We start from the raw sequence: 17,305 nt of genomic DNA, 5'->3' as shown, positions 1-17,305 counted from the left end.
TCACGTCTACACAGATATATGTGAAGTGAAGTGAAGTAGCTCAGCCGTGTCCGACTCTTTGCAATCCTGTGGACTGTAGCTTACCAGGCTCTTCCCTCCATGGGATTCTCCAGGCAAAAGTACTGGAGTGGGTTGCCATTTCCTTCTCCAGGGGATCTTCCCAACCCAGGGATTGAACCCAGGTCTCCCACATTGCGGGCAGATGCTTTAACCTCTGAGCCACCAGGGAAGCCCCCATACAGATATATGGAATTGACTAAACATTAGCCTGGATTTCAGAAATAAAAAAATAAATAAAATACAACTTTTAACTGTTCTGACATCACCAATACTTAGATTATAACAGAAGCCTAAAGATACACAGTACTAGTTCTGAACGTGTAATTACAATGGGTCCTTCTTGCCCAAAACTAATTTCTTTAAGGTTTTAGAGCTGTGGGCTCTGCCAATTTGCATGGTTGATATACTTGGCCAATAGGTCAATTAAATTACCTGTTGAATGAGTGAGCGAGCCTCTTCAGAGACACATTCTGGCATGTTCAAAGTGGTGTGAGTATTTATTCCTGCTGGATGGCACTCAACCAGAGTCTGAAACAATCAATCACATACACTGCTTATCCGAAATAACATCATATTCTGTTCCATCACAGGGTTTACAGACAGCAAATACAGACAGCTCAACAATCACCCTAGCCGCAGTGCCCTCTAAGCAGTCTAGGACAAAGGCTATGAGCCTAAAGAACTTCTAACTGGAAAAAAGGCAGTCATCATAATCACATCATAAGCTATGCCACTTGCCATTTTCCCTTAGATATAAAGAAAATGGTCCATAATAGAAAGATTCCATTACAGCCAAAACTTAAAACAGGACTCGGTATCTTGGAAATTTTTTAATGTTCTTAAAAACGTCCAAAGTCGAGAATTTGTTAATAATAATGTTTTATATATGTATAGCACCTTATGGCTCAAATGTATTAACATCTATAAGTGATCTGTATATTTCACAACAATGTTAGGAGCTCAGTATTAACTACATATTTAAGGTAGATGGCTGCTTACAAAGGTAGGATTGTTCATTTCTTCTATTTTAGTCCCAGGAGGCAATTTGCACAATACTCTATTAGAATCTATTAACCTCAAATATCTTACTTAAACATTATTGATCAGAAAGAGTATGAATTCTGTACTTAAGACAGAACAGAATGGAAAAATTAAGTGTTGAGAAAAAAAATCATGCTACCTTTAATATCTACATTAATTTTCTAAAGTGATAATTCCCTCCTGATTTCAGACAGGTGTTTAAAACACAGAATTCTAACAAATCCTTACACAACCCTTACAGGTTTAACTCTGTTAAAACTGAATCGCAGAAAAGGAAGAGAAAGAATGTCTAGTCTTCTATCTCGCTATGTACTGACACTGTGACATAACAGAATTTTACTATCAATTTATTCAATGTAATACAATTCTGCTTTTTAAAACCTCTGGAATCTTGATAAATTTGCATTTTTCTGGTATCCCATCCCTTTTGATATCAAGGTTTTCTTACTTAGTCCCCAACCTAAAAACTAAAGGCAAAGGCTAAATATTCTCAATTTGAAATCAAGGTAGCATCTGGATAAACTTATTAAACCTCCAGGTCACTGCTTACCTTGCCAGTGAGAAGTTCAAAGAGGACAGCACCCAAACTCCACCAATCACAGGCTTCAGTTTCTTCCGTGATTGCTCCAACCTCTAAACACACCAAAAAAGGTTGATATTAAAATTCCAAAGGTCAATTAAACTCTCAAAATTAACATGTATTAGCAAGGTGACCTTTTTAATGCTGAGAGAGCACATACTAAATACTACTGGGCTTTCAAAATTCCTGAAAGTTACTTATCCCTTTGGTCACCTACTGTGGTTGCATTTTTTTTTCCTATGCAGTCATATATTAAACTGAGACATTTGTTCTTTAGTTGATAGAGGGACACCTTCAAGATGCTATACTTAAAAGTTACATGAATCTACTAGATCAGCATTTTGCTTAATTTTTCAAATTTGAGAATATACAGTCAACTCTATCTCAGAGGTCATTTTTTGTTTTAGAAATAAAGACTCTAGGTTTCAGAAGGAACTTCGAAAATTATCTAAACCAGTATTAATTATCCTTTGAGTTACCGAAACCAGAAAGGTGAAATGTCTTGTCCAATGTCATACAGTAAATCAGCAGCAGAACTAAGACCCAGTTTATGGTATCACCCCTCTCCTATATAATCAACTGTTTTCAACTAAAGGAGCATGTGAAATGCAAACTTGTTATTCAGAAGTACAGACAGACACGGTGTCTTAAGCCACAACTGAAACTACTGGCTAAGGTAAAGGCTTTTGGAGTATCTCCAAATTACAGTTTATCTGTGTTATCCCTCTCTCTCACCAGCACAAGTTCCTGAAATGTAATCGTTTTCAGGCGTAATCTTTTAGGTTTCTCCGTAAATCAGCAGTAACTCCTCATTTCACCATTTTTGAGGTTTTTAGCTAACTCATGTTTTGATGTCTTCTTGTCCTTTCCTAATAAGATCCAACTAGTCCCTAAGCCTGAATATATCTGCCCTTTCATTTCCATTAGACTGATAAAACATGCTTGATTATTTGTCTGCAGGTAGCCCACAACTCACAATAATCATGTTGAAAAGGCTTTGTAAGTAGTTAGGTTGGAACTTGGACAATAATAATAAGTGGAAGAGGTGCTCAGGTGCCCAGTCTTTTAACGGATACTAAGTGAATCTACTATGTTGGAAAATCAAAAAGACTTGTAATACAGCTTGAGTTTTAAGTCTTAAAGGTCACAGGCATCAGAAAAAGAGCCATTTCTATGCAGAATACTGAAATTATTCCACTGCAGCAACCTTCTTCCGTATCCCTACCCCATTCTGGGTTGCTAAAGGCCCACGTTCAACTACGCCCTCCACACTAGCTCCCACGCAGTCTTTTCTCCCCCGGTGGTGCTACCCACCAAATGACAACCTCTATTCTCTAACTCAGCTGCTCTCAGCTAGGTGGTAAGAAGAAAACACAGATATTTAACCAACTCAAATTACTGTGTGAATGACCAAAAGTCTCCTAATCCCCTGAGAGCCCTTTGCATTCATGAAATAGCCAATTTGTTTGAAAAACTTAGAACTACCTTACTATCTGACAGCAAAGGGTCAGTTACACATATATTGGCACATCAATGGAACATTACTACGTAAGCATTTTAAATGATGTATTCACACAAGGTTGAAGTATGTAAGTAAATGTCTGGATATGTTAAATTTTAAAAAACAAGCTATAAAACAATAGAATCTTAATTTTAAAAATATTTTTTTTTAAGAGACTGGAGCGAAAATACAACAAAATGTTTTAGTTTTTGCCTCTGGGATGGTGAGATCTTTATTTTCATTCTATACTTACTAACCTACACGAATATCTAAGTGGTATGATTTTAAACACATAGTGAAATGACATGAAAACTTCATTCAGGCTTGTTGGAGCAGGAAAGATGAAGCTATTATAGGTCAGTCCTCCCTAAGAATCTGTCTGCCTACAGTTTGCTCTACAATGTTACACTTGAACTTAGCCAAAAGACTGAGAAGCTATCCTCTACTTTAACGTGTTATATTATTTGAGACAGTAGAGGACTAGGAATCAAGAGTCCTGGCCTAAGAACCTTGAGGAATTCACTTGATCTCATCCTAACATGAGGATTAGATCTGAGGGCCCCTAGGTTAAATTTAGCTGTATAATCTACAATTCTGACATGGATTTCCTGAAGGAGATTTTCTTGAGGGACCATTCCTTGGGGGCTCTCATTCAAAGTACTTACACTACCCCTCCCAGATTCAAATACACTACCCCCACCGCCATTCCCAACATCCACACAGAGAGCCACCACCACCTTCAGAAGAGTGCTCTAGAAACTTTGGAAAGGATGTGTGTTCTTAGAAACGTTTGGGAAGTAGAAGAAACTTACCACAGCCCTGTCATCATATATAACCTTTTGCACATTTCCCTCTAGCCTACGGCAGGCAATGGATTGTATCACTTACCTATTCAAAATTCTAAAATGGCTTCTCTTTCTCACTAAACATTCAGTAACATTCAAATGTCTTGCTTAACCAGGCATGTATACATTCAGGTCTCCATAATGAGGTCTCAATGTATTTGATTCATTCAAACCAACACTTACAAGCAGTACAAACTAGGTCCCCTGCTAGGCCCTATTGCTCTGCAGAACTCTATGTACTTACTATGTTGCTAAATGATGTGAAGCTAAAGTCAGTTTCCCCCCTGGCAGGGTTAATGGATTTCTTTTTAAATATCTTGCTCAAGAATATGTTATGTCATTTTCTTTAATCATATAGCAAGTACTATATACTCCTTACTTTTATAAAGGTGTTATATGCTCACAACTCAAGACCCCAAGTTAATGACTAGCCATGTGTTTTGAATGTGGCACCTCCAAGTCTAACTTTCTGTGTATGAATGTTGCTAGTGGGCATGTATTGCAATGATGATAGTTGCAACAATAAAACAGTAGCTAACATCTGCTGACTGCTTACTATATGTAAGGAACCGTGTTTAACATTTTACACGAATTGTTTAACATTTCCAAGCATCCTTATGGAGAAGTTCCTTGGGTAGAAAGACTTTGAAGGAGAAAGAATACTATATTTGTGTGTTCAGGGAAAGGGGGAACACCTGATCCCGTCAGCTCAGATTAAGTTGTGAAAATCAGACATGTGTTGTACGGTCTAACAACATGCCCTGAGGAGCTCTAGACTAGAATCACACCCCAAGCCTCGCTCACAAAGGTTTCCTGTCACAACTGAGCGAAGGGTCACTGGGGTAAGTCTTGGCAAGGTAATCAATGGCTAATACAAGTTATAAAGGGACCTTTCAAATTCAGCTAAGGTCCAAAGTGCCATCACCCGCGCAGCCTAGACAATCAAACACTATGTGTTTGCCTGCTTCCCAGATCACTGCTAGGAAGGCGACTGGGGGTGAAACGTGTTACCACGTGTGTGTGGGGGGGGCAGGGGGGCTCCTTGATGCTACCATAAGCACAGTGCATCTTCCTGAGCATCAAAGATTTTTATGTGTGGGAGGGGGCAGGATGTTGTTTTATTATTAAAAGAAACACAGACCCATCATGGAACAGAATGTAATCCTTGCATGGATCTGCAAGATAAAAAGACTTCAAAGCAACATCAGGATCATATGACTAGTCTCAGAGGTCCCCATTTCATACCTCCTCTACAGTCAGAAATACTTGGACAGAAAAGTTTGAGAGGCACTTCTGGAGACAGACAAGGTGCTATGTCTCTATTGGTTTTCTGCAACCTCGCTAAACTAAGGCGTCTAAGAACAAGGTTCACTGGTTTTTATGCTGCTTTGAAATCTCTCACAATTTTCTGCCCGAGTCCTTAATAGGTAGGTAACAACCAACATAGTGCTTCAAAACGAGCCTCAGTCTGAACGTGAGACAACAGAGCCAGTAGCCAGAGACCCAGACAGGCCCTAAAGCCAACGCACTTCCCATCTTCAGTGGGCTCACTGTACAGTCCAGGGCGCGCTACACGGCGCCTCGTGGGGCCGCTGGCGACCCTCTAGCGCCATCAACCTTAGTCTACTTCATCTACTCCCCGTTTCTTCTTCCACCTTTCCTTGACCTTCCCCTCTTCCTTCTTCCACACACAGCCTGCTTCTTTTCCCCTCCCCTAACTCTCGCTTTCCTCCCCTCACCCCTTGGCACCACTGGTTAAGCGGGATTTCTAAAGCACTTGAGCCTAAAGGAACGACTGAACCCCATCTAAGAAACGTGCTCCTGAAAATCGGAGGCAGCTAGGCTGAATTTCATCTTGAATCTGACTGGACTAATAAATAAAGACAGCAACTTCGGAAAGTTAACTTTTTTTCTCATGGAAACCTGGAAAAAGACACTAAACAATTTTAAATCCATCCCCTTAACAATGCAGCTTGAACTACTTCAAAATGAGTTTATATTAAGCAGGGATTCATTAATTAACGTGAAACTGACATCATAACCAACTGTCCTTGATTTTAACAGATAACTCTGAACTACAACAATAAGATACAAAGAACTTCCCAACGGCTAAGAAAATGTAAATGTTAAGAGAGTTGTAAAATTTCTCCTTTAGGGTTTTAAAACAGAATCTCACTTTCTTTTAATAATCAGAATAAAATATTTTGGTTGTCTTTTTGAAATTCTTTAACATTCAATAATTCTTAAGATTAAAATGTTAAAGATACACTCTGAAATCTCATTGCCAAAAAGAAGACTGAGGTTGTGCAATTGTCAAAACTAATATTCTAAGACTGCTTATTTGTAAAGTCTATACAAAATTTCAAGCATTAAACAAGAGTGCCGATTCATATATAAAGCTACGTGATAGCTACTACAAACACAAGGTGAATAGGTATGTATATCTAAAGTCAAACACAGAGAATATAAAGAAATATCAAATAAATCTGTGAGGCTTCTTTTAAAAGCTCTTATACTCTTACACTCTTTTAAAGTATAATGTAGTTAAAGCTGAGAAATTCCTTTAAACTCCCACCTTGAATTTTTTAAATCTCTGGAGGGGGGGGTGGGCGGGAAGCAGAAAACAAAAAATTTAAAGGATAAATTCTACCACTGCTTTGTCAATTTTCAAAATATCTTCCCTATAAAACCCAATGTGTTGAGTTTCCACGTGGACCCCTCCCCCGACACTACATTCTGTATTTGCAGTTTCCAGGGTGGTTGAGCAGTCTCCCCAGTCTCCATAAGTACAGCAGGGCTACAGGCATTAACCAAAGTGATGGGGGTTGGGGTCGGGGGGGAGGAAGTACACTAATTCCTACGGAAACAAACAAATTCTCAGGTTATTCCCACGAAAACTCAAAAAGAGATAGTGATATCAAAGGATGCTGGATTTTTGTCTTCCAATCAAAGAAATGCACCGATGGGTCTAGTTCTGCTGCTGTTTGAGCCCGGCTGGGTATTTCAGCTTCTCTGAAAATGAGGACAGCCAGACTTCTAACACTCTTTCTACCTGTAATTTTATGATGCTGAAAGTGTTTTCAAAAGCACTCATGAGCCTTTCTTATAACTTCTCTCTCCATTAACCTAAGACGCCCAAAGAGTGGGATTATGCTAAAAAGAGCCAGCATTCCACAGTCTTTCTTCTCCTTTTTCTCCACAGTGACTCTTCCCTTCCCCTGAGACCTGATGGTGAGCAAAATCAATCAGTGTCACTAAATCTAACCGCTATCATCATTTAACGTAATGGAGATACAAACTCAGCTCCAGATTAGATTTCAACTCATCCAAATTTTTGAAGGACAGCAAAACTCCTTAGTAAAATTCTAGAACTCCCACTTTAGCCCTATCAATCCTCATATCCTAACAAAATAAAATCTCACTGATTCACACTAATGATTCAAACTACCAAAATTCACAAGTAAAACAAGTTTAAATAAAACAATAAAGATATCACAACATAAAAATTGTTTACCTCTGTTTCACTCATGTTTAACTCACAGAACACTTCAACAAGCTAGGATATTTTTCAGAAAAATAACGCTGCTTTAGTAACCCATATTGTCAAAAGGCTTGCTAAAACATAGAATAAGAGTTTTATAGTCCTCATGACAGTCAGAGTTTACTGTCTCCTTCTTACAATCAAAAACAATAGTGTTAACCTGACCCCAAAACTGTGTTATAAGCAGCCTCACTCCAGAAAAGTAAAAAAAAGCAGAAACCCTGGACTCAGGAGACAAAAAAAATATCTCTATGTGTATCAGAAGAGAAGGGAAAGACGCAAAGTATACACTCTTAGACTACATGAAGTCTGAGACGCTGGAGAGGCCAGGTGATCCCAACATTACTGAAATCACACATGTACTGTCTACTGACCCAGGCCCTGCCTTTTGGGGCTACACAATTGAAGCCACGTGGATCTGTCAAAGATATGACTCAGAAATAACTGTAGATAATACTAAAACTAAGCGAGAAATTGTACAGAAAATTTTAAAAGCTAGAAAATGTGTCTCAAGCCCAGGCTTTAAAAATGAACACCAACCTTCCTATAAAGCTTTATGAAGAAGGAACTACCTTGCATTTAAACTGTGAATTCCCAGAGTTAGAATTTACTTTTCTTTAAGAGACATTGCTATGGTGCTTGATAAAGAAGGGAACCTGATACTCTGCATTTAGGCTTTGATGTATTTGTTACGGCACATTTTCAGACTGGTGACGTCACTTGATTCTGTTCCCTGGTTTTTCCACTAAGGGAGACCCACACATGTCATCGCATCCTTCTCCTTACCTCTACTGATAACAACAAATAGCTACTCACCCACATTCCAAAAATACTAAGAGACAATTCCTTGACCTCCCTCTGGCAGTATACTCTGTTGCTGCTCTCTTCCATTCAGGATATCATAGGAAATACAGTAAGTTCACATATAGAGAAATTCTATTGAAATTTAGAGTATTTAAATATCTCTCCCAAACTCTTTCCCTTAACGACACTTCTTTTTAATAAATAGAATCTTAGACGCTTCATTTCTCTTCACTCTCAAAGTTACAGTAATTGTGGAACTGTTACTAAGAGGTCATATAAAACTCAATAAAAAAAGCAACTATTATTGCAAATAAATATAATAGTCAAATTAAACCAATATTTAGATGCTAAAAGAATTAGTCACATAAATGATGGAGCACTTGATCCAAATATCAAAATGATGGAACAATTTTAAAAGTATACACCTACAGAATACATTAAAATGATAATCAATAGTAAGTATACTTTGAGGGGAGGTGGGGGGGGAGGGTAAATGCAGTTCTCTAATGTCACAGGATTTTCTTCCCAAAACAATTCTTTAAATTTTGAAGTTAATTATATGACTCAAGGATTCCAAGTCTCTCTTTTGGGGAAAAAAAGGTAAGAAAAATATATAAGCTTTTAGAATAAGAGAGAGATCTTTGGTGAATAGGACAATATAAAACTTAAGCCACATTCTTACGAACCTTAAAATTAAGCACCACATATACTTTTACAGTATCAAAAAAAAAAAAAAAAAGCTGTGGTATTTGAATTTTCCATAAATTCTGTAAGTGTTCAGTAAAATTTAAAACAAATAGTTCGTTATCTTTCTTCCAGAAGAGTCAGACTTCATTAATGGCCTCAGAAATTTCTATTTTAACGTGATCTATCATTAGTGATACATGTGAACCAAGGAAAAGAGCATCTTTCTTCTGCAATGAGCATTCCATGTCAGCTAGAGCACGGAAACATTAGTCCTGTGTTTCTACACAGTCTTTCCCTGCAGCATCTGTTGCTAATTGAAAGGAACTAGAATTACAAAATTCTAGTCAATTTCTCTCACCAGCTCTTGCTGTGTATAAAGATTTTCCTTGCAGGGGCTGAGCATTAGTCTTCCACCACAGATAATGACTAAAGAGCTAAGAGAAACACGGAAGAAAACATTTCTTTTCTCTTTATATATCCAACAGTATATGGAACTAAGCTGTGAGAAGAAGGATAGCTAAGCATATCTTCTGTTAGCTTGGTAAACTACAATTCTGGAAACATAACTATTCACCTATAAAGTGTATCCGTGCCCCAGTTAACTGTGTATGTCTACGGTTTGGGCTGTCTCTTCACACAAATCTTCAAAAGTAAATGTCAGTATCAACCAAATCTGCCTTATCTCCGGCTCTGGGGCACAGCGCCCGGCACGTGGGCAGCACGTTAACAGGCGTGTGCAGAACCACCATCTCCACCTCGTGTTTCGCAGCACGATGCACTAAAGACCTGCAAAGGCTGCACTGCACGCGTTTTCTTGAAGTCTCATTGAGCAGAGATCTACAGCAAGTCTTTCGGCATTTTTCATGTGGTAGGCCAGAAAGTTTTAAATGTTATCTAAAGCATCGCTCTGGCTGCTAGATGAAACCCCGATTAGAACAAGGTAGAAATGCAGGTCACTGAGCTAAGGACTGCAACAGTCCAGGGAAGAGATGACGGTGGCTTAAAGAGGGGTGGTCAAGTGGACACCTTCCAGGGCTCCCCTCTGCAGAGTGTGACTGCTACAGTCTGTCCCAGCATGGATAGCATGTGGTAAGGAAAAGGGACTGGAAAGCCCTGGGAGTAGGGAGAAGAGAGAACTGGGAAGTAAACTGAGCTTTCCTCTGCCCGCGTTCAATGGAAGGAATCTAGACACAATTACATGAAATGTGCTGCAAATGGGTAAGCTGGAGATAACCCCTAACTAGAGCCTGGAAGCTGCATTTCCTAGCCCGTCCTTTCAAATGGGCATTTTGCTCCTTTGTTATTTAATAAAGTTTTATCTGTATTTCAGAAAATGTAAGCTCCCCAGTTATCTGGCTCCATACGCCATAAAGTCCTTCAACATTGTACTCAACCAATTATTCAAATACCTTATTGTCAAGTAGAGCATATGAACCGCTTAAAAGTTGCTGCTGTTGCATCACTCGGACTCATTAGAGTGTCACCAGAGAAGACCGATGACAGGGGCTCGCACTTTCCAGAGGGGAGAGTTTGCAGCGGCCGGGCTCTATACTTCTCCTCATGCCTCAGGTGACGGGAGGGAGGCGGGGCTCCTGCCCTCTCTCGGCGCATCCCAGTCTCTAGCCTTGCTTCCTGCCACCACAAGACTAATTCGGGTGGTTTCCAGGTAATCTCATGATATGAAACCCTGGGCCCTGGGTTGTATTGTGGAGACTTGAACATAAGTAACACACCACACTAAGACAATTCAGGGGAGGTCTGACAGACTTCTGCTTCTCTCACCACCCATATTTTAATTCCTTGTTGTCGTGGTGACCTGGCAACCATGTTCTGAGCTTTTACACAATTATCTGCACAACTTGGGTCAGGACTCCTCGATTTAACTAGATGCAGCATTCCAGAGCCAAAAATCACTTGTTCAAGGAAGTTTATAGGTACCGTTACTATATAGTTTTCTTGTGAGATAAAGTAAGAAACAGGTAACTACCAGATGACTTCTGGTTGACTGACTGATTATAATTCTGAGCTCTGTACAGTCCTGCTTACTTAACTCTCACCCTGCATTTCTGGTAGGAAAAAAACCAATAGCATGCTCCACTTTCCATTGATCATATCACAACAACTCCATTCTGAATAGCCATCGGGTGTCACAGTGTTACCCAACCAAAGCCATTACGGTTGACTGATGAGAAAAAGGCTAACTGAAAACTGTGAATATGACAGGCACGGCTTTCCCTCTCCCTGCTGCTCTGTTGCTGTGTCAGGCAGGCCAAGCTACATGCACTGCTATGAAGGGAGCTTCAGGAATTCTATTTGCTTTATCATCAATTTTTTTAAAATCTTAGGATTTTTAAACATTTATTTGAAGGAAGTATTTATGAACAACTGTTTAGAAGGCATCAGACCTGGTTACTTCCTGGCGATTCAAACTGACAAGATTTTACAAGGTATAAAAATTGAGGATTTGGTCAGAGTAGCTTGGCAAGAGCTCTGGTATGTAATGTTGAACTCAGCTTTCATCTTCGGGTTAAGTATCAGGAGTGAAAGATAGTTCCCTGTCTTCTTCAGAATAATATGGTGGTAAGGTCAATTAACTGAACAATTACCAAAAATACATTTGGTCTTCAGAAGCATTAAGTGTTCTTAAGCGTTAGTCGCTCAGTTGTGCCCGACTCTTTGCGACCCCATGGACTGCAGCTCACCAGGCTCCTCTGTCCATGAGATTTTCCAGACAATGATACTGGAGTGGGTTGCCATTTCCTTTTCCAGGGGATCTCCCCACCCAGGGATCGAACCTAGGTCTCCTGCACTGCATGCAGATTCTTTACCAAGTGAGCTACAAGGGAAGCCCGATGCAGCTATTACTTAAAACTATTTAAGTATCTAATCTCATGTTCCTCTTCTAAAAAAGAAATTTGTCTAAGATCATAAAGAGAAAGATTAGGAGGAAATAAGAGATGAAAATTAACTTTCTTTTAATAATCTAAAGCTTGAAGTAAACCCCTTATTTCCCCAATATCAGGTAGTACTAGGAAATGGACAGACATTGTTTTCACACAGAAGAGGTGAAATACAGTATCAATTTGTTTACCCTTATCAATTCTCTAGTTCTAATAGCTAAAAAATTTCTTCTCTTGAGAGGGACTAATATAGTCTTTACTCAAGTGCCAAATAACAAAGACTAAACACTCTATTACTCTATCTCATTTTTACCACTAGATCCAAATCACATTCTGATCTGATAAGAAGTATGGTTTCAAAATGGGTCTATTTCAGTACCGAGTGACCTTAATGCAGAAGTGAAGGTGACTGGCCCATTATTAAGGGATTCATGAAGGTTTCAGAATACACCCTGCCTAGGGATCGATCCCAAGGTTCCAGACCCTCAAACATACGTAAGTGAAAGCAAAAGTCGCTCAATCGTTTCTGACTCTTTGTGACCCCATGGACTATATACAGTCCATGGAATTCTCCAGGCCAGAATACGGGAGTGGGTAGCTGTTCCTTTCTCCCAGGGATCTTCCCAATCCAGGGATCAAACCCAGTTCTCCTGCATTGCAGGTGGATTCTTTACCTGCTGAGCCACAAGGGAAGCCCAAGAATACTGGAGTGGGTAGCCTATCCATTTCCCAGCGGATCTTCCCAACCCAGGAATCGAGCCACTGCCAGCGGATTCTTTACCAACTGAGCTATCTAGGAAGCCCAACATACATAAAGTAACCCTTTAATCTTCTTTCCATCAGAAAGCTCTTGCCCTCCTGGACACGGTTAATTAAGACTTAAGTTGACTTGAACCTCTTTTTGCTTAACCTAATATTACTCAGGGCACAAGCTTCATAGTACACAGTGGTACTGATGGGGGTTGAGTGCACTGACGGAGGGAATTTTCCTCACGTAAAATTTCCACTATTCTACGGCAAACTTGAAAAGATACTGCTTCTCTCAAAGAAGATATAGATTTAGTTTTATAACATTAGGAACTAAAGGCAAAAGATTAAAAGTACTTGCTAATCATTCAAGGAAAACATTAAAACATTTACTATGTACAAGAGAGCTACTGTTGAAGTTTTGCTTAAGGGTAAATCAAACAAAAGAGCTTCTGTTTGAAACATAACGTTTAAATATTAACCACAGATATTTCACTCTTTTAAAATTACTTCTATGGTTCCCTCTTGCCTTTTTCTTCCTTTTCCTATGGGGTGGAAGACTAGACCAGCAATACAGCCATACTTCCTGGTTATAACATTATTATTTCAAAATATACATCTATATTCGTCTGCTTTCTCTATCAACTTCGCATGCTTAAAATTAGATTCCTCAGTCATGGTGAAGTTACCTAGGACCCAGAAATTCTGAGATCTAAATGATTCTTCTTTTAGACAACTTTGTTAAAAATCTTGGCATTTAAATTTCACACTATTCAAGAGCTGTCTTGGCTCTTTTCCTCCAAATGAAAATATTTTCCATAAACTCATTTCCATATTGCATATCATTTATGCACAAATGATACATGAGTAAAAACAGAATACTTAGAAAGTCCTCCAAGTGAAATAATTTTTTAACTTACTGATGTTAGACAAGAAATCAGTATTTATTCCTCAGGGGAAAAGTTCTTGCCTTAATAAGATGGTCTCCAATTTTGACTAAACTTTGTATAAGAAGGCTATTAGATCATCTGACATCTGGCATCTTTTCAATATTCATGAAATCTACTTCGGGTAGATATATGATAAAGCAAATATTAATATTATAGGATGTTAACTGCAGAATCTAGGTGACAGATAAATATGGGTGTACAATTCTTCCAACTTTTCTGTATGTTTGAAATTTTTTCAAAATAAAATGTTAAAAAGTTTTAAAAAATCTATTTCACTACTGATAAATTAAGGCCTAAAAAGTCGTCTTAAATAATTTGCCTATGTCATGCAATGAGTTAATGGCTGATTTCAGAATATTGAGTTTTGATAATTCTCAATTCCATCATAATATTCTAAATCTTAAACCTATGATGCCCTCATGGTATTTTTAAACCATCCACAGTCCGAGTCTCAGATCTAATTATCAAATACATAACTGTCACACGGAACACCATGCTTAAAAGGCAACTAATCGTGTATAAAGCACGCTTATGGAGAAAGGCAGGAGAGACTATGCCCCAAAAATATATTCATGGGTTATTTGACAAAATCAGGCAAGAAGAGCAAAGAGTGGTAGTAAATAAATGTCATGCTCTAAAACTGAATTTTGCAGATAGTTTTCAGCATGGTTTTTCTGTTTCGCTTTTCACTGTCAGCTGTGAGCTGTTCCCAAGTGTGAAATCGCCTAAGAGAGGAAGCAAAGCTGTCATTTGACATCTGGGAGCGTGGAGATTGGGCTGCGGTAAAAAGCACTTCGGACTTCTTCAATTTACACACACATTCACCTATAAATTCTCAAGTGTGAAAAGTGTTCAATGAGAAATATCAATGTAAATCTCAAGCATTTATAAAGGCTCATAATAGGCTGGAAAATAAAGGTGAAGAACACACTGACAGGATACCATATCAAGTTGCTAACACTGGAGTGGGAGACTTAAGTGACCATGTTAGCAGAAAAACGACATAGAAACAAATTTTACTCACTTGTCTTAATTGCATATTAAACTTTCAAATCCAGTCTTTTGTGTTTTTATATGCTTAGTATTCTAAGGACTATTTTCTAGCTGCCTTTTTATGATAAAAGACCAGACCACTAAGAAAAAAATACTGGTAAAAGAAAAAAATACTTTTTTGACATTGTATTTTTCCTCTATATTTAAAATAGTGTAACAAAAATTTTATTCTATATTATGATAAGCTAATAGCTCCAGTAATAAAGCACATAAAATCTTTTACATAAATCTGTGTTTGTAGGTGTGTATATACAAACAGAAATAAAATGAGTAACTAAAAGGAAGCCCTCTGGAGAAGAGTAACTAGTTAACTCCAGTTTTTCTATAATACTCCAGATTATCCTAAAATCTCTAGTAACAAAAAACAGGAGACTGATGTATGGCAGAAACCAACACAATACTGTAAAGCAATCATCCTTCAATTAAAAATAAATAAGTTTAAAAAAATAGGAGAATCTGTCTAGACATCTCTTAATATCTAAAACTCTCCTCAGATGGGCACTAGATAGTGCTATACTTATACTGTCATGTTATAAAATCTATTCCCACTTTGGGGACTATTTCTTCACTCTTTCTTTTCCTGAACTCTGTTCTGTGTTTCTATGGTATGAAAGGAACCCATTTGCCATGAATGATGTTTATTTAAAATAAAACCTTTCTAGAGAATCATCCTAGATAATCTAAGGATACAAGTGAACATAAAAGGAATGGCTTCTACTTTGAAAACAGGGCTGAGTTTGATCAGTGAATTCGTATTCTCAAGACCCTCTTGATGGGCCTGCAGCTGCAGCCATTTATTTGCTGGCTTTTTCACAGATGTAGACAGAGAAAGCTCCATGGTTTTTGTCTTTTTGTTGTTGGATTTATTTTCTTTAATATAAAAAAGTGACAACTTTTTAAGTTCTTCGTTTCACTATAGAAACTTGTGAACATCAGACATCCCCGGTAGTATATATATTGCTGAAATAACTGACTTTTTAAAATCTAAGATCTCAAAGTTGGCAGAAACTATACTTAAATAACAGAAGGTGATCATTTGCATTTCAAAATTTATCTATCTTGCTTTTCCCCTCAATTAGACCAAAACATGTTGATTCACAGGTTTCTCTGTGTGTGTTTTCTTTTTTAAACTTATTTATAGAGCAGAATAATGGCCCCCCTGCTAGTCTGGCATTTGCTCAAGTTTCTGTCGAATCTGTTACTGGAAAATTTTCTCAAAATATAAAGGCACATCATCCACAAGATAAAAAGATACACTGCTGATATTATAGAGTACAGGGCAGGTGGACAATGTTTTTAGGACAAATGTGTGATAAGGATTCCCAGGAGAGACGAGTGGTGAGGGAGAGGCTACACGCTGTTTAAACAGAAGTGAGTCGTTCTCATCACAATCTTCCGACAACTTTACTTTCTAAGCAAACATCAGCTGCTTAACCTGCTTCAGAGTTACTTGGGCAATAGTACTAAGGTCAGAGCTGGGAAACAGGAGGGAAAGGGGGACATGGGAGAAGTACTTCAACCCTTACTACTACAAGGAGTAGATCAAAAGATAATTTAGTACTCTATGTCCCCATGTGCTCACTGATTGTGATTTTAACCACTGAAACGTCAGCTTCTTATCACTGCTTCCACCCCTCTGAGAAGAGGAGCAAAGTCTACTTGTATTTTTATCAGCAGCACTGCTATTCAGTTTTGAAAGAAACAGTAAATCACAAATTTTTGCTCCTTACAAATGCAATTCCCCTTCATCATAAGCAATGGGCAGGAGTACACAAACTTAACTTTGAGTTCTGCAACTCTAGGCTTCAAATCATCTGAACTAGAATACCAGCATTACTTTTCAATTAAGGCCATTACTGATCTGAGTTTTATCCTATTGATAAATTAATAGGTCCAAGGAATGAAGAGACTTCTCACATTGTTCAATATATGCCTCAATACTATAACACTTTTGTAACTCATAAAGCCTGCAGTTCTTTTATATAAATAATTAAAACAAAGCCCTTCTTCAGACGACAGCTTTTTTCAAATGTTAGTGAAGGACAACCTAGACCATGACAGCAAAAATCCATTAATGGTAGACTGCCACCTGCTGGTGAACTTTGGGAACTGCTATTTCTGGGAAAAGGCTTAAAAATTAGAACTTGGAAACTGATCTGAATTAAATTCAGTACACAAAACTGTATTCAGCTGCATACAGAGCCCAAAGTATGTACGTGCTGATGAACGTCATATGGTTTTGTTCCACATGTATTAGAATTCTCAGGGGGTCAACATGCTATGGATGTTAAACATGTCTGTAGTTTGAAGAAAAATAATCTGCTAGAAAGCCAAAGTACAACCCTTCAGATAGTTTTCAACAAGAAAGTGAGAAGAAAAATAGGAAATAAAGAGTCAGTTATAAACATTAAACTACTTTACAAACATCTGCTTTTGATGTGAGATTTATACTACACTTAAGGACTTAACAGGTTTTACTTAAAAAAGAAAAACAACTCCCAGATTTAATGTTGACCCTAAATCCTTGAATCTGAGCAAACTCCAGGAGATAGTGAAGGACAGAGAAGCCTGACATACTGCAGTCCATAAGGTCACA

The 17,305-nt window shown here is 38.2% G+C and overlaps 1 protein-coding gene across 11 annotated transcripts in view; it reads right to left on the bottom strand.

Annotated features, from left to right (window-relative positions):
• RPS6KC1 (ribosomal protein S6 kinase C1) overlaps positions 1 to 17,305 on the bottom strand; it is a 204,042-nt gene that overhangs the window by 12,238 nt on the left and 174,499 nt on the right. For all 11 annotated transcript variants that reach the window (XM_086342354.1, XM_086342363.1, XM_086342355.1 and 8 more), the window contains 2 exons: positions 1,652 to 1,734; positions 493 to 588 (listed from right to left, as the gene is read on the bottom strand). In XM_086342354.1, the coding sequence (XP_086198480.1) occupies positions 493 to 588; positions 1,652 to 1,734 (179 nt within the window). The remainder of the gene's footprint in view (positions 1 to 492; positions 589 to 1,651; positions 1,735 to 17,305) is intronic.

The sequence above is a fragment of the Bos grunniens genome, chromosome 16, assembly GCF_055505025.1.
Source record: "Bos grunniens cultivar Pamir isolate PY7600 chromosome 16, Bosgru_T2T1.0, whole genome shotgun sequence".
In the NCBI taxonomy this organism is placed as follows: domain Eukaryota; kingdom Metazoa; phylum Chordata; class Mammalia; order Artiodactyla; family Bovidae; genus Bos; species Bos grunniens.
This window is presented reverse-complemented; position numbering and strand designations above follow the sequence as displayed.